At 36.3% G+C, this 24,428-nt stretch overlaps 1 protein-coding gene across 1 annotated transcript in view; it reads right to left on the bottom strand.

The window, feature by feature from the left end:
• The window catches only part of Moxd1 (monooxygenase DBH like 1), a 78,170-nt gene that overhangs the window by 6,962 nt on the left and 46,780 nt on the right, over positions 1-24,428 (bottom strand). The window contains exons 5-10 of the mRNA XM_026381440.2: positions 13,539-13,718; positions 13,175-13,277; positions 11,489-11,655; positions 10,242-10,433; positions 8,699-8,758; positions 6,044-6,186 (exon numbers count right to left, since the gene is read on the bottom strand). Coding sequence (XP_026237225.2) covers positions 6,044-6,186; positions 8,699-8,758; positions 10,242-10,433; positions 11,489-11,655; positions 13,175-13,277; positions 13,539-13,718 — 845 coding nt within the window. The remainder of the gene's footprint in view (positions 1-6,043; positions 6,187-8,698; positions 8,759-10,241; positions 10,434-11,488; positions 11,656-13,174; positions 13,278-13,538; positions 13,719-24,428) is intronic.

Raw genomic sequence — 24,428 nt, 5'->3', positions numbered from 1 at the left:
CCACAGCTTAAGTAAAGCATATACAATCACGCTGCATCCATCAAGAACAGCTTTCTGTTCTGGTGTGTGATGAATTTTAGACTTCTGTTAACCTTTCTCTTTATCTGTAGAAAATTTGTTTCATGTAATTTGTTGTATATGAGTTTGTTGTGTCTTACCAGTTAATAACTAGTACCCAGTAAACCTGCTTCATAACAACTGGTAAGCAAGCATAAAGAAGCTCTAAACCATTAGTCATAAGGGAAATGGAAATAAAACTATAATAAGATGCAGTGGCAAACACATTAAAGTGGGTAAACTTTAAAAGACTGAATTTGACTTGACTTTCCTATGTACATAAATAAATACACCACAGTGAATCTCACATCATGTACAACCACAAGACTGGGATCCTAAGTAGAATAAGATGTATACCAGGGTCTGGGGTTGTGGCTCAGTGGTGGAGCACCTGCCTCGCATGTATGAGGCCCTGGGTTCAATTCTCAGCACCACATATAAATAAATAAATAAATAAATACATACATACATAAATAAAGCAAAGCTATTTAAAAAAAAAGATGTACACCATGTTTGTATAAATACATCAAAATATGCTCTACTGTCATGTATAACTAAAAGGAACAAATAAAAAAGCAATAAAACCCCATAGAATTGGAACTTAAATTAAAAAAGAAACTAATATATCAACAAAAATAGTAATTCTGAATTTAAAAAGTTACAAAAATTTTGGAGGACACTTTTGAGAGTCTTATGATGTAAACAGAATCTTACTACATAATCTGATAAGTCCATGCTAAATAGTAACACCAAATTGAAAACATGTGTCCAAAGACTAAAATAATAATGTTCATAGCAGCTTTCTTCATTATATCCAGAAACTAGAAACAATCCAAATGTCTTTCAACTGGAGAATCAATAAATTAATTGTGGTATATCCACACAAGGAAATATTACACAGAAATAAAAAATAATGGATTGTTGATATACGGTACAAGCATACATAAATCTCACAAACAGTCTGAGTAAAAAGAGCCAGACACAAAAGAATGCATATGATAAAATCCTATTTATATAAAATTTATAAAAGAACAAATTAATATATAGTGACATAAAACAGATTTGCAGGAGCTGGGGTTATGGCTCAGCTGTATGCTTGCCTTGCATGTGCAAGGCCCTGGGTTCCAGCCTCAGCACCATAAATAAATAAATAAATAAACAAACAAACAAATAAATAAATAAAAGTTATTGTGTACAACTACAAAAAAAATAAATATTTAAAAAAATAAAACAGATTTGCAGCTTCCTGGAGCTTCTTGTAGAAGGTGGGATTGTCTCTACATGGGAATGTGAGACCTTTGACAGTACTGAAAATGCTGTCTTACTTGTGATGTGGTCATATAGTTGTTCCACATATGACAAAAAAAAACTTTCTAACAGTTTATTTAAAATAGGTAGACTTCATTGTATGTAAGTTATACCTCATGCAATATGGCTATGAAAGATAAATACAAAACAGATAAAAACATATAATCAGTAAGCAGACAAGAAGAAGGAGGAGGAGGAGGCACAATACAATGCATGAACTTTACAATCTCTGGTAAAGAAGGGAACTTGGAGATCTGACTCAACAAGGTGCAATTCCCAATCCTCCTCACACCCTCTGTATAGATGACTGTTGGACAAACAGAGCAATGAGTCTTCCTAGGAGAGGGAAGGGCTGAGCTGAGGGCTGCAGCCGACTTGACAACCATTCCCCCATGGAAGGTGGTTCAGTCCCAACCAGATTACAAGCTTCTTTAAATAGATTTTTAATAAAATCTGAGAGAGACAACTCATACATTCTAATATGGAGTCCCACCCATACACACAACCTTTATTCTCAAAATATAAAAATATGTGTACATAAATAAATCACCCAAACCTCAAACTGTGGTATGGAAAGCAAGATAACTAAGCAGATATTTTTAGAAGTAGTTTTGGACAGAAGTGCCTCAGCACAATTTAAAAAAAGAGACAACCATGGGAAAAAAAAAGAACAAAAAGAAAATATAAAGAAAGTTAGTCTAGAATAAAATACAAATTTTATTCCACTGAATTTTACTAGAGAGAACTATGACAAGTATTTCATGATTTAAATTTATCTCATAAAATTAATACATTAAATTAAAAGCTCAAATACAAGATGACAAAATAACAGTGAAATCAAGAGAAAGACTGCAAAGCAAGTGAAATAAATTTAAGACATAATAAATTTTACATCAGATAAATTAGAAAAAATAAGAAGCAGAAGAGGATTCTGGAATTTTAAAAAAGAAAATGCTTGAGAAAAATCTCAAATAGGCTAGAAAAAATATATGTAGATATAATACAAGGCAAATTCTCTGAAATGAAAAAAAAAAGTGAATATACACTAGTGCAAGAGCACTTTGTGTCTCAGGAAAATCTGATTCAGATGCGTAGCACTTAAGCATATTCAATTTAACTTATGAGTCCTATCGGTAAAAGAAGAATTCTCCCCTTCATCAGGGTGATTTCCCCAGAGATACAAAATATGTCCTCCAAATACTATATCCAGACAAAATGTTGTTCACATAAAAGTGCAGAAATTCTCAAACATGAAAGAACTTGGGTTTCAAAGCATCCAAAACTCTTTCTGATTACAGAACCAGAAGATTAAAGCTTGAGGACTCAAAGAACTCAGAACACAGAAATAATACAGAGTTCAGGGGTTCTCATGGACTCTATCTAAATATTTACATATTAAATTAAATATTGTAGGAATTATTGCCTCAGAATTAAGTGTAAAAACTCAAAATCTTGAAAATATAAAATTTATAAATAATAAGTATTTGGTGGTATAAACAGAGAGGTGGGAGAAAATGTGAAGGTATTAATGTCCTCAACTTTCATGACCTAAAACTGAAACTTGTATTTCAAAAACGGGAAGTCCAATATCTCTTAATGTCTCTTATGATCTATTTCCTCAATATTTGAGACCACCATTATAAAACATTATCTCTTATGCTTAAAACAGTAAGAGCAACAACTTTGATTTCAAATTCAACAAATGTTCAGTTTTACTTTAGTTTCTCTTTCTGAGGGTACATAAGACAAAATTAAAAATTCAATATTTTGTTTATAACAATGCACAAAATAACCTTGGTAATATTTATGTATACATTGTTATATCAATATAAAGTTTCTGCAATAACATTCAATTTAATGTTAGCAATGTTTATTTCTAATGGAATTTGAGGCGATGGCCTTTGCCTTCTTTTAAAAGACTTCCTCTGTATTACTTGAGCCCTTTATAATAAGCCAGTGTGATTTTTAAACTGTAAAAATGCAAAGTAATTCTCCTGCAAATACAAAGAAAAAGGTCTTTCAATTGTCTTTTAGAACTAGAACCAATAACACTTTCCATCACATAAACCTCACTGGAGCTTCATACTCTGTTAATATTTGGTATAACAGAGAACACAAAATTTACTTGAATTCATTACTTGTTCTTTTATTTGATCTGTGATTTTTTTTCCTTATGCCTTGCCAGGTCTGTTAGGAGACAGAGAAAAATTGGATTCCCAGAACAGACAATAAAAATAAGACAAGATGTTATTCTTTAGTTTTTATCAATTCACCCTCTAAATTCTAAGATTGCTATAAAATGTTGAAAAGAAAATGCAGTACCTAATTAGTTAGTTGTGATAATGAAAGCAATTAATTAGTTGTGATATTTAAAGCACTAACAGTAGATGTAGGGTCTTGTGTTACATGACATTCCTTTTTTAACACTGTATCCTGAAGGCCCAGTAATATTAATTTTCAGTAATATTACTCTCAGCAAAATAGAAAAAAAACACCTAACTCATTTCTCTCTTTTGGTCATTTAGCCAGTACCAGGTTGGCTTGGCCTTCATGATCATTTATGTCACTATGATGATGAACTATATTTGAAAGTCTCATTCAAACACATTGGTGATGTTGATAGTTGATGCAATTATGAGTGTCAGGGTTGGGGTTTATTGGAACTCCATGATTTATGAATTCTGCTGTCAACCTAAAATTGCTCCATAAAATAAAATTCATTACTTAAAAAATCTAAACATGCTATTTAAAATAGAGGTTCTTTTTTGATTCATATTTTCAAAGAATAAATTTAACCACAAAGTTAAATGTTTTTTCTCGGCAATGACAGTTTCAAAACTGGCCGTGTTTTGTGGTACAATCCTCCCTGTCTTTCCAAGTGATGGAAACCCAACTTCAGCCTTTCCTGGAGATGATCAAAGTCATGGACACTGGCAACGCTCTTCAGGAAATGGGAGCCAAGTATTTTTAGAGGCTTCACACAAGTCCAACATAAAAAATGGGCCACAGAGTGCATTTCATTCATCTTGTAAACACATAGCTTTGCAGATCCAATCCTTTTCAACTTTCTCTCCAATAAACCCATGATTAGGAAAAGCTCCTATTTAATATGCAAAAAAGCATTCTAAACAAAGAAAATTCTTGGGGCTGGGATTGTGGCTTAATGGTATAGAATGCTTGCCTAGCATGTGTGAGGCCCTGGGTTCGATTCTCAGCACTGCATATAAATAAAGAAAATAAAGGTCCATTGACAATTAAAAAAAAATTAAAAAAGAAAAAAAAATCCTTTAAGTAAAGGACAATATGATATCAATATTTGGGGCCTGGGGTTGTGATTTACCACTGGATAAATCATTTTCCTACCATACTCTAGCCCTGGATTTGATCCCTGGCACCATAAAACAAACAAAAACCCAAATATTTTAAAAACAAGATTATAACCTATTATTTTTAGAATTGCACTCCATGTGCTACTTCGATCTGTATTCATATTTAAGTTATTATGTGTATGATTTTGACTAAATACATTATTCTCATTTTGAAATGTCCTGATTACAAAAATTATCATATATATGGATATAGATATGAAGAAGTGACCAGAGTATGAACCTTAACTTTCCCATTTCTTACAGTATTATATGATGTTGAACAGTTCCACACCCTGTTAGTTTTATTTCTTCCTCTATAAAACTCATATTGCATGCCCTTTCTACCTACTAGAATTGTGTAAAAATAAATTAAATGAAACAATGCATGTGAAAACACTTAGAAAATTACAAAGCAATTTACGTAAGTATGTACTTATAATGTAGACAAACTCTTCTGTTCTGGTGGTCATGGGGTTGTTTGGATAGAAACAGTAAAACATGTATATTAATGATTAATTTTTAAAAAAGAATGCCTTCAATTGATAATTTATATCCCTGTAACACTTTGGGGAAAATGATACCCTATTTATATTTCCCTTAACCATCTGCATTTTACCATATCCTCATTTTACATGTTTTTTATTGATCTTAAATACACTCTCTGAAAATCTTTGTGTATACTTTTGTCTAATTAGATCAGTTTCTTTTATTTTGAAAAGTCCTAATTATTAGAAAATTCTTTCTTATATAAAAACATATCATGCCAAAATTTCCACCACTATTCCAATTCTTCTTACTGATATTCCAAGAACAGACAGAATGCTTTTTTAACATCAACTTTAATATATCCTAAGCAGCATTCTCCATATCTGCCTCCCCTAAAAACATTCATTGAGCTTCTCTCCTTTCTTCCTTTCACTATTTCTCTATGATGCAATCAGTACATTTTTGCAATTCTACTGGAGAGTCCTCTTGGAAGTTTGCACCTGGTTTGCTCTGAACTTTGCCCCATGTACCCGCCACTTTGTTCATTTTTCTTTGTATCCTTCCACTGTAATGAACACTGTCCATGAGTACAACTATATGCTGAGTCCTTTAGGTCCTCCTAGAAAGTCACTGAACCTGAGGATGGTTCAGGGAATCCTTGATGCAGCAATCAAGAAGTTCATCTGATCTCCCCACTTACAAGAAATCAAATAGAACAGTACATGAAATAATTCATTTCCATAACAGGTAATGATTGCAATGTAAGAATAAAGACCACCCTTCTCTGAAGTACATGACCCACATGACATCCATCTACCACTTACGTGACTGGTCTATAGATCTCCTTAACACCGATGAACTGAAGTTGTTCCATGATGTCTGGAATACTTGCACATCGGGTAAGATTAATTCTTGGGTAATAAAGAAGGTATGAGAGACACATTTCACTCCTAGTGCTCAGACCTCCCTGAAATGGAGATATTTTAATTAGCAAAATATACATTCCACCAAGTTTGAGACACATAACACAAAAGACTCCAATATCGTGGAAAAGTATCTTCCAATTCCAAAACATATTATGTTTCTACATCTTTTCATTACACATAATATTCAATTTATTAAAGTGTGTATCCCCACACAATCTATGGTTCAATGTTGTATGTTCTTGAACTTTACATACATTTCACATTACATGTATCCTGTGCAAACCTGCTCTTTCAATCAATACTGTGTTCTTCAGATAGATTCATGTTAACATGTGTAGTTTTATTTAATTGATTTTCATAACAATATGCTATTTTGTTATATGAAATATATAATGTATTTATTTATTCTGCTTTTGATGGGTATTTGAGATGTTCCTCTTTTTTGTTCCTGTGTTATTAAATGTTACTATGAATATTGTACATATTTCTTTCTTGGAATACATTCTGCCAATGTTACCCCAAGGGTAAATCTGCATAGAAACAGAACTAGGGAGAGCATATGTAAAACTCCAACTTTACTAGGTTATATATATATTTTTATGTTATGTTTCTCCTCAGTTATTTTACAAACTTACACTCCCAGTAACTGTGAATGAGTATTGCAGTTTTGACACACTAGAAATACAACTTTAAATGTTGCCAATATGGTGGGTTTAAAGTACCCCATTCCTGTTTACATAGGCATAACCCTATGTTCAAAGAAAATTTAACATATTTTCCTATGTGAATTATTTACTCATGTTTTAATTTCTGTGAATTTTTTGTCTTTCTCTCTGTTCTATTATATGCTTGTCTTCTGTTAGTGATTTATGGAATTTCTTTTATATGCTATATATTAATACTTTGTTAAATCTATGTATTAAAATATTTATTTTCAAAATAAAAATTGTCTTTTCATTTTCCTAAGAGTATCTTTTGGTAACAAAATGCTTCAAGGCAGCTAAATTCATCAGTTCTATGTTTTTAGTTTCATTGTTTAAGAAATTCTTTACTACTCAAAGGTAATTTAGATATATTCAAACATGTTTCTTTCAATTTTTGTTGGTTGGTTTGTTGGTTGCTACTGGCAATTGTACTCAGGAGCACTTTACTGCTGAGCTATCACCAGTCTTTTTACATTTTTATGTTGAGACAGGGTCTTGCCGAGTTTCTTCTTCTTCTTCTTCTTTTTTTTTTTTTAAGAGAGAGAGAGAATTTTTTAATATTTATTTTTATTTTTTTAGTTTTCGGCAGACACAACATCTTTGTTTTATGTGGTGCTGATGATCATCTTTGTTTTATGTGGTGCTGATGATCGAACCCGGGCTGCATGCATGCCAGGGAGCACGCTACCGCCTGAGCCACATCCCCAGCCCTTGCCAAGTTTCTTGAGGCCTTGCTAAGTTGCTGAAGCTGCCCTTGAACTTGTGATCCTCCTGCTTCAGCCTCCTGGGTTGCTGAGATTACAGGCATGCACCACTGTGTTCAGCCTTCTGATGGTTTAAAATTTTGCTCTTTGCATTTAAATATTTAATGTATCTGGAATTGATTTTTGTATATTTTTTTGAAATGAAGACTCAATTTTATTTTCGTCATATGGATACTCAATAGTGCCAGCATCCTTTAATGAAAATTCCACCCTTTCCCATTGATCTGAATGCTCTGTCTGTGCGTCTATTTTGGGAAACCCAATTATTTTCCACTGTTAACTCTGAATCTAAACCACATTGTACTAACTACTACAGCTTTAAAATAACCTTCATAACTAATTAGTTTATTTCTCATCTTGTTCTTTTTATCAGTCTTGCTTATTGCAAATCCTTTGCTCTTTTAAGTAGATTTTAGAATCAACTATTTCCATATTCAAGCTAAAAATGAAAACAGTCTTTAAAAATTAAAAAAAAAATAGGAGAAGATGAAGAAGAAGGTGGCTAGGTGAAGATTTTTGTAATTAGGATACCAAAAGCTGTAAACCATGAAAACATTCTAAATTATCTTTTACTGGAATTATATCAAATCTGATTTCATAAAGTCAGCTGGTGGGAGGCATTCTGTCTTTTTGTGTTTTGTGGATGAGACTGAGCAAGGCATGAATTATCTCTTTTTGAAGGCTTAGCAGAACTACTCACTAACTCCGTTGGGACTCCATCTCTCTTGGGGTCAGGCTCTGAGATCATGTGGTTCCTTCTTCCCTTTGAAGTCTAGATTTATCTAAGCCCAACTGGAGTCATCAGTTAATGACCCATGTCTTATCATATTCGGTGAGGAAAAGCTAAAAGACTAAGGACAGCTTTTCATGAAAGCGTCCATAAATTATACTGCAGTTATTACCATAATATCAGTAATTATTTAGTAACTAAATCACCTCTGATTTCACCTTTAGGATGTTTCATGCTCAAGACTTTCCAGACTTTTCTTTTCAAATAAAAATGGTTTCTGAATTTGTTCTTTAAAGACCAAAGGTTATTCTTCAGCTTCATAAGTGAACTTTAATTATCATAAAACCCTTCTTACCCAAGTCATCACGACTCTATCCTTGGTGTTGTATCGACATTCAGTAATTAGGTTATCTCCCTAAAACATAAAAGGAAAAGCTTTCAGGCTGAAGCTTTATGCTGTTTCATTTGTAGACCAACAATCAATACATGCTGTATGAATGGATGCTTCTAGAAGTTTGATTCAAGAGAAGATCAGGCCAGAATCCACAGTATTCTAATTGGATAATTTATATGACAACTAAAGAGTTATTTTGCACAGCTACTGAGAAACTATTAAGTGATATATACATGTTTAGTCCTTAGTAGAGATTAAATATTTAATGAAATGTTAGTCATAGATCCTAAGTATTGTGATTACTTATTCATTTACATTATTTTATGTAGTCATGTCTTTATCATACAACAGAACTTGTAATGATTTATTGTTTTCATGATTTCCAACCTTTGAACTTACAACACCCATGCAGAATGTATTTATGGCTCCTCATTCAGGAAAGTGGACGGAACACAGAACAACCGTTCATTGAAGCAGAGGCTGCCATCTATGGGCAGTGGCCCCTAGATTTGCTTTACCTGCTCTGCTACTCAGAGGACTGAGAGGTCAATATCCTACTCATGCAACCATTAAGGAAGGTCTGAGATACCACCATAAAACTGGTTGGATGTAAGGAATAATCCATAAAATAGTGAGGTCCCTCTTCCTCTTCGTAGTTTTTCTGCTCTTCACCTTTTTTCCTACACAATCTCTTGTGCTGTGACTTCACCCGGCAGTTCACCCCATCTAAAAACCCTGTATCCAGCATTATGTAGAGAAGATGTTAATGTTACAGTCACTTAATAAAAATTGTATAAGAATCTGACTTTTAAGAATGCATCAAGGGTAGAAAATTGTGCAACTACTGAGCTTGAGGGCCATGGAATAATACATTTGAGAACATGAAGCATCATAAAATTAAAGGAATAAAAAGGTGTCACGGTTGTAAGATGTGAGATTTTCTTCTATCCTTCCACCATAACCTCATTTGTTGTTGCAAGCAGGGGTGCACAACAGAGTGTAATTAACCATCTGAATACCTTTGTAAAAGGAAAGAAATACCTTACATTTTTAATTTTTTTACTGAAATGAAACTTCCAAAAAAATCCTATTCTTCAAGATAGTATAAAGAAACATCCAATTTCATCATTATGAGAATTGCAACCCAAAGAATCACTAACTAGGGAATCAAGAAAAAAGGATTCATGCTTAGTAATCAGATTTTGCTGATTGTTGAGGGTCTGTTGTTGTTGTTATTATTATTTGATTGTTATTTTCTGTTTTTCTTTATTTTTAAATCAAGAACTTGAATTTCTCATGAGAATAGTAATAAAAATGAGTTGCGATTTTGGAAAGCAGATCAAACACATTCCCTTTGAGTTATGCAATATCCACAGTGGGTGGCTTTCAGGCTATGGGTATGGTGAGCAATTCATTTCACTGGTAGAAACTTTGCTACATCTCAGCTGGTAAATGTTCTTATGACTTTTAAAGAGTCAGTAAAAAAGAACAAAAACATGCATACTGGTAAGATTGTTTGTTCTTCCTTTAGATACTGAAACTCCTGGAAATTGAAGTCAAAGTCATCATCATAAGCAAGTAATTTCATTTCCTCCCCTTTGCGAAAATGACGCAGCCTGATGCCTCTGCCAGCCAGGTGAGCATGGAGAAGAACAGCAAACACGTGGATTCCACTTGGCTTTTCAGCTTCCAGAGCCTGGGAGGGACAGCAAGGAAGAACTGATGAGCCCAAACAAGTGCATGTTCAGACAGTACACCTGAAACATAGTTGGAGGGACAACTGAGAAGAAAAGCTAAGGCAATTCAAATGAATGGTTGAGCTGCCAAGCATTGTGAATCTGGATTGTTCAATGTTCTCTTTGTAAAGCAAATTTGCCAGGAGACAAGAAAGGGAACCTACCATACCACACCTAAAAGTATCCTTCCTTTACCTTCTTTTAGGAAGCAAAGAGGCAGTCAACACTCCTGGCAAAAAGATTCCAGCAAGTCAGTAACCTGAAAATGGGAACTCTAGAAAAGAGGATTCTATGCCCCCTGACTTTACCAGATAAGATGAGCATGATCAGTGGAATGAATGACATTTCCTTGGTTCTACAGCTAGTAAATGTTGCCATGGCAGTTCAAGTCTTTTGATCAAGATATCTACATATCTAGATATCTTGGTCTAGATAGCTCAGAAGAGCATAATTTCTTCACTTCACCAATTTCCCATACTACCCACAACTGCAGTATCTTAGAGTTCACAATGACTATGATCCATATTCAAACACTTCAAGAAAAAGAATTATAAGTAAAAATAGTCATTATTATATTCACATTTTTTCTTATACAATATGTATTTCTATAATAGTTATTCTTGCTCTTTGGTGAAAGAGGGAAGGAAACTGGAAAGCAGAAAAAATGAAAATGAATTATGGAAAATTAAGTGTGAACAAAAGGCAGAGAAAGGAAAAAGAGACTTTGAAAACAAAGGTAGAAATTGTGACAATGACATAGTGTCTGACATGAAACAAAGAGGTCAGAGTAGGAAGGAAAGCACCATGCAGTTATTCTTGCTCCTGAATTCTCCTCCTGTAGCCTTCAAGATTTAAAAAGGCAGTTGAAAGTCATGCTGAAATGACAATCATGGCTTTACAAGGTGCAAACAAGAAAAGGATCCATAATAAACAAGCAAGGAATTCTTCACACCATAGTTGCTAAGAGCATTGTTTAATATGTAGACAGTAGCTCACAGACATGGACACTGTGTACCTCTTGTAGGCATTCCAGAGTACAGTGACCCTCAGACCGGAACTCAGGCATCCCTGGAGGGATGGTATGGAAAAGGCTCACCCAGAGGCCAGCTTCGATCACCCCAGCATCATATTTCCTTATATCCATCGTATAAAATAACCTTAGCCCAGAACTATCTATTAAGCCTGGAACAAAAGCACATAATTAAAAGTGAGTTGGGATTCTTAAAAAGAAAGTTTCTATATTCAGTTGAAATGGATTCACTCATTTTCTGTAAAATCTCACAAGGTTAAGGAATACAAGAAGAGATTAATGGACCCCAGCAATCAGCTTCATCAACAGAAATTAAAGCATGGGTCGCCATATTGTTTGCAACCTTGATAAACTCACAGGCAAACTAGGGAGAGATGTTTGAGTTACTGAGCTGATTTATTTCACAGTTATCTAATGTAGAGAGTAGAAACTCTATAGCCATTCATTAGAACATAGAATAACCCTCCAAAAGTTTTATTTCATATTATTTAGAGATAAAATTCAATATCATTTACTTAGGGGTAGAAATCCCTCAGGCTAGAATCCATCTGCTAATAAACTACTAAAGATTAACTTTCTTATAGTTTGCCCCCATTCTCTTATGTTTTTAAGTCATTCAATCAACACACTGGTATTACATCTATTACATTTACTACTGTGAATAGTGAGTACTACATTAGGCAGTGTGAAGATTAAAAAATAAATAAGGCACACTCCTTTGTTATTATGAGTAGGGAGAATGTATAAATCTGTTCCACTAACTTTGAAATTAATTGACTTCCTTCACAATACTGAGTTTGTACCTACAGCCTTAAGAAGTTTCTTATTCCAGGAAGACTTTGTAGACCACCCACCACATACTCCTGGCTAGATCAGGCCATCATGTTAAATCTCTCGGAGTGCCAGGTACCACCCTTTTGGATCAAATGACATGTTTAATTTTACATTAATTTCTATGAGTATCTGATTATTGCTCTTTCCAACTGAACTCTAATTTCTATGTAGGTGGGGACACTGAGTTTTTCACTCATATGATATCTTTCAACTCAAATTCATAGCATATTGGTACTCAGTATTTGGAATAATGACATAAATCAAGGTAAAATAATTACTAGAGGTTGCTTCTGTTGACAAATTTCACATTGAACTTATCATTTTTTTAGTTTTGGAATATTACATAAGTAAATCAGAAATCAAATGCATGTCTTTACACTTATCTCTCTACCACATGACACAGTTGCATTACCTAGTTCTTGAATATATTTGACTTGCCTGCCACATAACAAAATGCTTAATATTTTTAAAGTGATGGACAGTAGCTTTTCCATATGGATAGTTAAACAGAAAATGTTTTATGAGCATCATATATTTGGAACTAATTTATCACAGAGGGGGAAAAAAAGGCTATTTACTGAACTTCCTAATAGGTATTGGAAACCTATTGGAATGACCACACATACCCATTTGCCTGGTTTGTGCTGGTTAATGACTATTGTCCCAGGGTAATTATGGATAGTACCCTCTTTCACTCCAAAAATGATCCTAGTTTGGATGAAAAACGTTTAGGTTCACTCTTTATAATATTGCTTGCTATTTTGCTTCACTTCTGTTAAAGACAAGTTATAAAACTTTCTTAAACTCATAGGCAAAATATATGAAGAATGAACTCACCTTTCTTATGTGTCGGGTTATCATAATGGACTTCTAGAAGCACATAGTGAGGATCTAATGGAGTGCCAAGGGATAATCCAACATGAGGTGGATAGGAAAAACCCTAAACATGGAAAAATCCATGAGTCAATGTCCTTTGAAAGTCCCTGAGAGCTATTCTCCATTCATAAACCAAACATTCTCAAAGATATTTCAGCCTTTTGGAACAAGATTTAAGGAAAGAATCCTTTCCTTTGAAAATAAAATTACTCCACTCTCGTATCAAAAAAATAGTATGTAAAGCTTTACTTATAACTATTATCACTGTATTATGTGAGAGGGAAACACGATGATTGTGTTACATCTCAGTAATTATCAGCCCCACCTCTCCACCAATGGCCCAGGCAAAAATCACGGTCTCGCAGGTGAGGAAGGCGTCGGGCATGTTGGGGTGATAGCATTCATGGCCATAGTCCAGGACACTGTCATTGAAGCTGCTGCTGCACTGATAGAGCAGGATGTGGTGGACCAGGTTCTCATGGCCCCGCTGTATCACTGGCTCCACCTACACAAGCACAAAGGAGATGGGGATTCGATCGATGAAAACACCCTGCGATATCCCACCACAAGCACAAAACTAGCATGGATGATTATCTGTTCTTCAAAGGGATATTCTCAAGTCAGGTGAAGATTATGTGGTTCAAGTATAATCTCTTCTGGAGATGATGATGATGATGGTGATAATCGTGATGACAACAGCAACAACAAAGATTAGTTGCCATTCACTCTGAGAATGACAGGACTTTGCTAATCTGCTCTCTTTGTTTTAAATTCACTTTTGTTTCCATTTACCCATTCTGCAGAGCTGCTGTTTCAAAACTTGCTCACTCTCTCTTCTAGGCTTCACTGAACATTGCTCCTCCTCCCTCTTCCCCCTTTCCCCCCCCCCCCCCCGCAAATAGAAGGGAAAAAAAAAAGAAGTAGTAGTAAACACATCATACTCTCCTCCACCTCAAAAAGTTATTTGACCCATCCCTACTAGAGATTACAGATGGTGTCTCATTCATCTTTATAAATACATGGGACTGGGCACAAAGTAGGGCTCAATAATGGATATTTTCATTTTAATGATAAATAAAACATTCTAATAACAATTTTATTATTAGATGTTTGGAGAGAAAAAAAAAACTTCAAAACCATGTTGTTAACAATGTGCGCCTGGGACAATGCGTGACTTGAGAGGGGGAAACTGGAAACCGGTTAAAATAAAATGGGCAAGGAAGTTGCCTTGGTTTTTTGCCTTGCCAGGCTGGAGGTGTGGCCATTAGCTATAGGGTTCTGTCAATCAAGAAGCCCTGGTGTGCTCCTAGATTTCCAACAGTTTGGCTGTCTTAGAGCTCATCAACATTTGTGTCATTTGCTCTAATCAGTCAAGTGCAGACATTGAATTTTCAAACATTTGCCTGATCTCTATTTTAGACTTGCATATTTAGATGAAGTGTTTTTAACCATTTTCTCTGAGAGTTTTGCATTTTTAAAAATTGTTTTCCATAGCTTTTCTCTTTTCTGTAAGAAAATCTGAGCAGCCAAAAGGGAAATGGTATATAGTGGGTAGAAGTCTGAAACAAGCAGCAAAAAATTCAGGTTTCTAAATTCTGTTTTGTTTTGTGTGACATGATGAATCACCCATAAACTCACCCATACTTTTTTTTTTTTACATCATATTCGTGGAAATAACATTTCACATGGTTTTGTTTGTACTTGTCTTGTTTGTAAAAGATCATGAGCCCTGAAGCCAGAAATGATTTTCTATTTTGCTTGAAAATGACAGTTATTGTGCAAGCACAGTTGCAAAATAAACAATGATTGCACAGAAGTGTAACCCAGAATTTCTATTAGAATATAGCTTCCATATCTAGCTTGAATTGTTTTGTGAGACTGGACTTATTTGGGTACCTCAGTACTCCAAAGGAGACAGGGCACTGATAATACATCAACAGCAAAATATTCAGACATGTAAGATTTTTGCTAAATGCCTTATAAGTTTAGGAGAACTTGAAGGTTGTACTGATCTCTACAAGGCAGGTCCTGCAAAGGAGCCAATCAGGTACTAGAGAGTTGGCTGCTGTCAAGTCAGCCTCAGGGAACTAGAAGCCTTTGTTGAGGCATGGTGACAGGAGCTAAGAGTGTGGGTGATGATGCTGGCGGGTATGGAACTTCAAATAAACTGTTGAAAAATATTTTAAGAGAAAGTGTTTTTGTTGTTGCTGTTGTTATAAGAACAATTGAAACTAACACCAAGTTCCCAGGCTACCAATACATTCTTTTATTTCATACCTACTATTTCACCAGATACCACAGTAGTTCTTCCATATATTTCACTTAATATTCATAACATATCTATAAGCTAAAATTTTATTAGCTTTCTTTTCTTACTGATGTGAACACTGAGACCCAGAGAGATCAAGCAGCAAACCACAGTACCACACAGACTGTGATTTGAAACTAGGCTGCTCTGATAGCACAATCTCTTCTAATGCAATGCATAATTGCATAAGATGTGTTGGAGGGGCACCAAGAACCCCAGAAGTTGCTGCCAGTGGGAGGGAGGATAAACGCCTTCAATAAAGCAGGCTAACAGGCAACATCTATCATCAGTGGAAGTGATGCTACTACTAGTTAAGGCCAAGAGGTTCCCCTTCGAACCACTAGCAAGAATCACCACACAACCCTTCCATCAAAGAACCATCACCAGTGTAATAGCAGGATGCTGAGCGTCTGCTGGTCTCTCTGCCACCCCTTCCCATAGCCTGTCATTGTGCTCTTCCCTAAAGAGGACAGACACCAAGGCCTCTGTTTGAACCTGGTGAGATCTTCAAGGAGAATTCAAGTCTAATCTGACTTCTGGATGACAAACTGAGGGTACCACCTTAAAAAATGAGGATTTCTTGAGAAAAGAACTACTTATAAAAGAACAAGGAAACTTTCTGTGAACCTGAGTGCTGATTGTAGAAGAAGATAAAAAGGCTTGGAAGAAACAAGTCCTTGGCAACGTTGAGAGGGTTTGAGAGCTGAGACAAAGAAAAAGAAAGGCTGTGTTGATAGGCAAGGATGGCCTGACTCCTCTGGGTGATCTGTTAGCCAAGTTGCATGGCAGAAGAACAGCCTTGGAACCAAAACACAGAGGAGAAAGAGAGGGGAGGACTTCAACCTGAAGGACTTTTTAAAAGACTTTGTCAATTCAGCACAGAGCTTTGGGATACACTTGTGAGGTCTTAGCAATAAAATAGAAAAGAAAGAAACAATATCATAAAGCTGCCAAAACAGGGAAAGATCAAGGAGGAAATTAACACTGACCGTAAAACTGAACCTGGAGAGGCAAGAGCTCCTATTATACTGATTTTCCTGACCCCATTATCTCTTACCGTCTCTGTGCAGGTCGAATAGGCACAAGACAGCCCCTGCAGCACAGGGCATCTGTAGTAACTATTCACTGAACTGAACATGAAGCCAGTATCAGTGAGGTAGGGTCCCTAAGTTTCCTTTCAGTTTCCTGATTATCTCAACTCCGGTACTTTCCTGGCATCTCATGTGAGCGACTAAATCTAACCCTCACACCCTTGAACCGGCCATGTTTTCCCTCCCCTTAAATTCTTTCCAATCCTTGTTCCTGATCTTTCAGCTTGTTCACATCTTTCCAGTCACTCAACCCACCATCTTCTCCAGGGAGGACACCTGTGTGCCTCACCCATAGATCTCTTACGTCTCATTGGCACACTCCCAGCTGTGGCTCAATCCTGCAATCTGACCTTCTGAGTCTCTACTTAGAACGCTGAGGATACACTTTCTTTTCTTTCCTTTTTTTTTTTTTTGCATCAAACAAAAAACCTTTTAATTTTAATTAATTGGATAATTATGTCTATGATCCTCTTTACTAAGTGAGTGTGTGTGTATGTATGTGTGTGTGTGTATATATATATACACACACACACTTAGTAAAAATATACACACTTAGTTCATATATATGAACATATAGATATATGTTCAACCAGGGAACAGCATTTTAAAAATACTTTGGCTGCCTGATTACCCAGAGTCAATAAATGCTTTGTTCTCAATACTTATTCAAAAGGTTTTCCTCCGTGAATTACAATAATAGGCTTCATTGTGATATATTTATACCATAGCATAATTTGGTCTAGTTCATTTCCCTATGTCTCCTTTTTCCTTTCTCTTCCTCTCTCCCGCTAGTCCCCACTCTCTATTATTACTGGTCTCCCCTCTATTTTCATGATACATTTTCTCCACTTTTCCTGTCTGTCTTCCATGTATGAGAGAAAACATGAGCATTTACATTCTTCCCACGTGTCCATCAGCAGATGAGTGGATAAAGAAAATGTGGTGTATATATACACCATGATGTTTTACTCTGTCATGAAAAATGGCATTATGTCATTTACAGGAAATTAAATGGAACCAGAGAACATTATGCTGAAGAAATAAGCCAGACTCAGAAAGTCAAAAGGTGAAGGTACACTTTTATAACCATTATTATGAGACCTCAAATTTTATAACTCATACTTTTGCCTTGGTACATCAATCTTAATTTGTTCTGAATTCTGTCCCTTCCCCTGAAGTGGCTATTCTGAACGTTTCCCAACCTATGCACACTTCCTACTCTGCACTTCATAAATTAATTAACTATTTGGATGAGACAGAGGGAATTTCTTCCCATTCTGTAGCTATGTAGTTGCATGAGGGCAGATGTGGATGCAACTTGGTACCAAGGACACAATATAATTGCAAAATCTTAAGTGCAGCAATTCATTCTAGAATTTGTGTGTGTATGTATTGGAGATTGAACTCAAGGTGTTGTAAGTGGCAGGCATGCATGCCAATGAGCATCCCCATCCCAGTCCCCATCAACCCATTCTATATATTCATCTTTAAATGAATGAAGGAACAAAATGATTCAAGAATCTGTACTTGGTGGAGCCTCACAGAGTGGGTTGAGACATGGAAAAATAAGAATCAAGTGACTGAGAAGTGGGTTAAGACAAAAAAAAAATTAAGTGTTGCAAAATTCCCTAGTACTTAAAGCCAACAAACCATTTCAGAAGAGGAGGTAGGAAAATCTTAGGGGAAACATCATCCTTCTCTCTTTGAAGGAAGGGTGTCCTTGACAAAACTGTGCCTCTTTGCTTGTCCACTACCACCAGCACTGATGGAGAAAACAGATTTGGTTCTGAAAGGGCTTATTTTTGAAAGTAGCTGAGAATCAACAAACTTACAAATCCATATGCAGTCCTCCAACAGCCACTTACCTAAACATTAGCACCTGCTGAAAGAAACACATTTTTTTTTTACCTAATTCTACTTATTGATGAACAGCATCTCCTCAAAATTTGTGTTCACTTGGTCAAAAAATTTAACACCAAAAAACCAAATAACCCAAAAAATAAATGGATAAAGGATATGAACAGACACTTCACAGAAGAAGAAATATGATCAGTTAACAAATGTATGAAAAGATGTTTAAAATCTCTAGCAATTAGAGAAATGAAAATTAAAACTACTCTGAGATTTCATTTCACTCCAGTCATAATGGCAATCATGAATACAAGTACCAATAAATGTTGGCAAGGATGTGGGAAAAAGTCTACACTCATACATTTCTGGTAGGATTGTAAATTGGTGCAACCACTCTGGAAAGCAGTATGGAGATTTCTCAGAAAACTTAGAATGAAACACCATTTGACCCAGTTATCCCATTCCTCAGCATTAAAACAAAGGACATAAAATCAGCATAAGCTACAGTGAGGCAGCCACATCAATGTTTATAGGAGCTCAATTTACAATAGCTGAGCTATGCAACCAACCTAGATGCCTTCCAACAGATGAATGGATAAAGAAAAGGTGGTATATATGCACAATGAAATATTGCTCAACCATAAAGAAGAATAAAATTATGCCATTTTCTGGTAAATAGATGGAACTGGAGACTATCTTGCTAAGTGAAATAAACAGTCCCCCCAAATCAAAGGCCAATTGTTCTCTCTGATATGTGGATGTTAACACACAATAAGCAGGGGAGGGAGGTCAGAACAGAATTTCATTGGATTAGACAAAGGGAAATGAAGAAAAGGGAGGGGTGATGGGAATAGGAAAGATAGTAGAATGAACTGGACACAACTTTCCTATGTTCATATATAGACAGACAACCAGTGTAACTTCACATCATATACAACCACAACAATGGGAAGTTGAACTCTGTGTATGTATAATATGTCCAAATAGATTCTATTGTCATGTATAATTAAAAAGAACAAATTAAAAAATTTTAAAAAGTTATGTTCACTTGGAACCTGAGAATATGATCTTATTTGGAGATAGGGTCTCTGCAGATGTAATTGATTCATATGAGGTCATACTGGATAAGAATGGACTCTACGCCCAAGGACTCATGTCTTTACAAGGGAAAGGAAAGGGAGATTCGACACACACAGAAAGAAGACAGCGAAAGGCCAATGAAGGAAAAGTTCTCCTCACAGTTGTGGAAGGGACACTTGCTCTGCCCATCCCTTGATTTCAGACCTCCATTAAGAGGATCAAGTTCTGCTGTTTGAAGCTGTCCATTCATCATGGCTGTCTCAGGAAACTGATCTGGCCCCCATCCCCAATTTTAAATCATGAACTAAGGACTTGCCGATTTGTACATTTATACCTAGCTTAGGATTGTTCCTGTGATTATTGTGACACATATTGTCACAGATATACGTTTCCTTTCATGATTGAGGTTAAATAATGTCTTTCTCTGTAGTTAAACATATGTGTGTCCTGCTTCAGTTTTTAATTTGGGAGTAAAAAGAGAGAGAAATGCGTTCCTTGTCCTGTCCAAGAACACTGAGCTCTATTAGAGAGACACAGGGAGGTAACTGCGGCTCTTTTGAGCAATTTTCCTAACTAAGCTCATTCTTCCAAGTCTATCAATGTAAGATGTGGCTTCTTGCTTGTTGAAACATGCATGGAAGAATGAAACAGTTCTGCAAAGACAACTTTCAGCTGAGCTCAATAAATTAAAAATTAAAACAAAGGGAAGAGGTAATGGGTGGAATCTGTAATGAGCTGCAAATTCTGTAAATCCCTATCACTCTTCTTGCCTGTTCTTGTTCCTGGCACTCTGCTTTACATACCCACCTGAGGCCCAGGTTGCTGTCCACATAAAAGCCCATAAATTATCTCTGACAAAGGGCATCCAAAGGTTAGCTGGCTCATGAAGTGGTTCTGCCTATGATAACATTCCAGCCAGAGCGAGCAGCCTAGGCAGATGCCCTTGTGATCCCGCATGTGGCTGTGGTGATGCATGCCTTACCCTCATGCCCACTGGGTGGGGGGCTCTTCAATCTAACAGTACTTCTCAGTAATGAAAGGTAACTAAACTGAACAAGGGGATGGGATCTTCACCCAAAGATACTCCACTCTGAGAAAAATCAAGGATCAAAGCAAAGCCCAATTTGCTGATGTGGTGTCAAGGTGTCTCAGAAATTCATCCTCTCACAGCTCTGGAGCATGAACAGACTGGCAGCTAAATCCCAGGAGGTGACTGCAAGAAGAGGTCATGTCAAATACAGATGAAGGAAATGGATGAAGAAAGAGGAAGAACTGAGGAAGAGGGAACTCCGGGAATAGTTCACCGCTTACTGCAATCGGAATTCTCAGGGGAACTGCCATCTTCATACCTGACCTTGCCGCCAGGCACAGTTGACCAGTTTAGGGATAGATATCAACCTCCTAGTCTTGCCTTGGGAATTTTTCAGACTATAAAAAGAAATCTTTTTATTTCTCAAACTATAAAAAGGAATCTTCTAGAAGCTGGATATTGTGAGGTTCAGCAAGTCTCAAGTTCCAGCAAGTCCAAAGTCCCTGATGTTCCAAGCACATGGAAGCGTGCAGGGAGATGAGAGAGGGTCAGCACACAGAGAAGTACTAGAGGCAGTCAGGACAGTCTTAGCCAAAGTTTGAACACCTACTTTAAGTTGGTTTTGAAACCAGCTATATCTCTGCCTTTCGTGGTTTACTTATTCAACCTTCCTGTTAATTACTAAATCAATTCTTTTTCTTAAGGTACTTCAACTTGGGTTTCTGTTACTTATTGCCAAAAGGCCTAATGAACAAAATCAAATATATATCATGAATTCATTGACACATATGTGCACTATTCACAGGTTACCTGAAATTGTCTTTTCTCTTCTCTTAGGATCACTGTCATATAAAATGCTTGTATTTCACTCCTCCTTTTTATTTACCATTCTTAACTGGATATGGGTAAGTTAATAACAACAATACTTTAGTAAATTCCCTGGAAGAGCTAGGTGAGAGAAAAAAATCACCCCCTCTTTTATACACAGATGTCTTTCTCTTCTACTTACTGATTCTTGAATTTCCATACAGGCTCTCGGCATTAAAGCTGTTTTACATAATGAATATGGAAATTTCCTTGAGAAAGGTGAAATATTACCATTTACAGTCATCTATATCTGAATGTGAACTAATTAGGTTCTTTGGCCAAACACCTCAGGAATATAACAAACAAAATAGAAAATGACTTTAAAGAAACTTTCTAACATATATATATATATATATATATATATATATATATATATATATATTTGAATTTTAACAGGTTACTCATGAACTATGAAGGACCTTTTGGCTCTATATTAACACGGAAATTAATTTTCAGTCAATTAGATATTCAATAAACCAAAGATCACTATATCTAAGAAATTAGATGAACACACAAGTAGTTCAAGAAACAAGTAGTAATATCCTATCAATCAGGAGACTGTGCCACCAACCAGCTGTGTGACATGATTGTGTGCAGGTAACAGCACACAGCTCTTATGTTCCATCTAACCCTAGACTATATACACTTCTATATACAGAGTCTATAGATATTCATTTTAATCCTCCAAACAAACCTTATGGAATTACTCCACATTTCACAGAAATGAAAAACAAAGTGCATATAAGTTAAGGGACTTGCCCAATGGAAAAACCCAGATTTGACTCTGGGGATCTGGATTGGATCAGGCTCCCAACCTCCATGCTGATATACTGGCCTTTAATGGCAGGGCAGTAGAAAAGACAGTGCCAGTGCTTCACCAAATCACATTAGGTGCCTTTACCTTTCCTGTGCACCCGCCACCCACATTAGTTCTGTAGACCTTATTTTTAATTACTTTCATCAGAGATATGCTCTTGGGCTCACTTTGCAGACAGCAAGTAGTTCCACAACATACACAGGCCTCTGGGGCAGGTGAAAGGCACAGGGCATGATGCCCAGAAGTCTTGCCTCAGATGGGACAACTTGGAACATGATCTGTGTTCTCCCTGGGATGAAGTTAAGGTTGGAACTACAACTGGATCTTGCCATTGTTCTGGGTCTTGCTTGTTCCCTGGTGTAACTCTCCTCCATGCAAGTGTGTTCTCCTGGAACTTCCTTAATAAATCATTTGCACATTAATCCATGACTCAAGAGACTGCCTCTAGGAACTGAACCTAAGTAACATAATGGAAAAGCAATTTTGGACCACATTTTCTTGAGTTTGAGTCTTTATTAGTCTTGAACTCTGCTTCTAGCTGCTTAAATTCCACTCATCTCCTTAACCATAAGTCAGTGATAACAGGACTTATTCATGAGATTACTTGAGGATTTGATGGCTGGTATATGAAGAGCAGTAGGCACCTTGTAGTTGCTCCAACAGTAACACTAGTATCATTATCACAAATTCTATGCTGATATTTAAATAAAACTCTAAACATTGTGCCCTCATAGACAAGTAAATCTACATAAGTAAACCAATTAACAAGTTCCAGTATTTCAAGATCTAATTTTAAGGCTTGTATGTCACTAGCGTTTAGACAAAAACATATTGCCTTAGTCAAATGCATTGTTGTATCATATACAATCATCAGATTAATATGTGTGTGTGCCATTTCAATTTGTTAAGGATTTAAACTTCTAATTCACATGTATAAAACAGAGCTATATTTCTCTGCAGATCTTTTTCTTAAATATGGCCTCCTTTTCCCAAAAGAAACTTTCCAAGTGAGTTTATAAAGTTTTAAGTATAAATTCTTCTTGTCCCTCTGATATAAAAGTATTTTCTCTGAAGAGCTGTCTCTCTTTCCTCATTCATTCATGCATGCACTCAACTGACAAATATTGTTACCTGGCCCCTCCCCTAATTCTCTCCCCATATCTATCTGCCATGTGTTTTTTATTAGATTCTGAGGGTAGAAACATGAATGCAGAAACATGAATCTGCCAGTCCTATGGTCTATATTCTAAAACAGTGGAGAAGATGAGGTCAGAGAATGATGCCTTCGGCTTCCCGCCAGCATCAATTCCTCCATGAGACCTTTACCAGGTTCCTGAATTTCTTAAGCACACCATTTGTCTAAGAAAGATCCCCATCTCTCTTGAGCAGCCTAAACCCATTTGTGCAATCCCATCTTCAACATAAATTGAAACTGACCAATTTATAGGGAATTACAGGACTTTGCATTATGGTAGCTGATAGCTATCCTCTCCTTTCTCTTGGATGGGAAAGAGGGAATGTGCCACCTCAGGAGTTTGTGCCACTACTTCTCTACCACATGGGAAAGTAACACAAGCTCAAAGTGAAGCTAAGTAGCTCTTAAAATATCAGAATCCCTGGACTAAGGGATTCCCTTCAAGCAAATCCAAGCAACACTCATTTGAAATAAAAATGGTCTCCAGGTTGGTGTAGTTGTAGTGTTTCAGATAGCCTTTTCACTGCTGTGACTAAAAAACCCAACCAGAACAATTGCAGAGGAGGAAAGGTTTATTAGAGGGTTCATAGTTTCAGAGGTCTTAGACCATACAAGGCAGGCTCCATTCGTTGGGGCTTGAAGTGAGACAGAACATCCTGGAGGAAGAATGTGGCAGAGGGACGCACCTCATATGATGATCAAAAAACAGAGAGAAACTCTAGTGGCCCAATACAAATACGTACCCCATAGCCACAGCCCCAATGAACCACTTCCTCCAGCCATACCCCACCTGCCTCCAGTTATTACTCAGTTAATCCCATCAGGGATTAATTCACCTATTAGGTTAAGTCTGTAGCCCTATCATTTCTCCTCCAAACCTTCTTGGGTTGTCTCACACATGAGCTTTTGGGGGACACCTCACATCCAAACCATAACAGTCAATGGCAGCCATTTTTCCAATCACCCTTTATGTGTT

Source organism: Urocitellus parryii, chromosome 8 (assembly GCF_045843805.1).
Source record: "Urocitellus parryii isolate mUroPar1 chromosome 8, mUroPar1.hap1, whole genome shotgun sequence".
Classification (NCBI taxonomy): Eukaryota; Metazoa; Chordata; class Mammalia; order Rodentia; family Sciuridae; genus Urocitellus; species Urocitellus parryii.
Note: the sequence above shows the minus strand (reverse complement) of the source record. Positions and strands in the feature narration are given on the sequence as shown.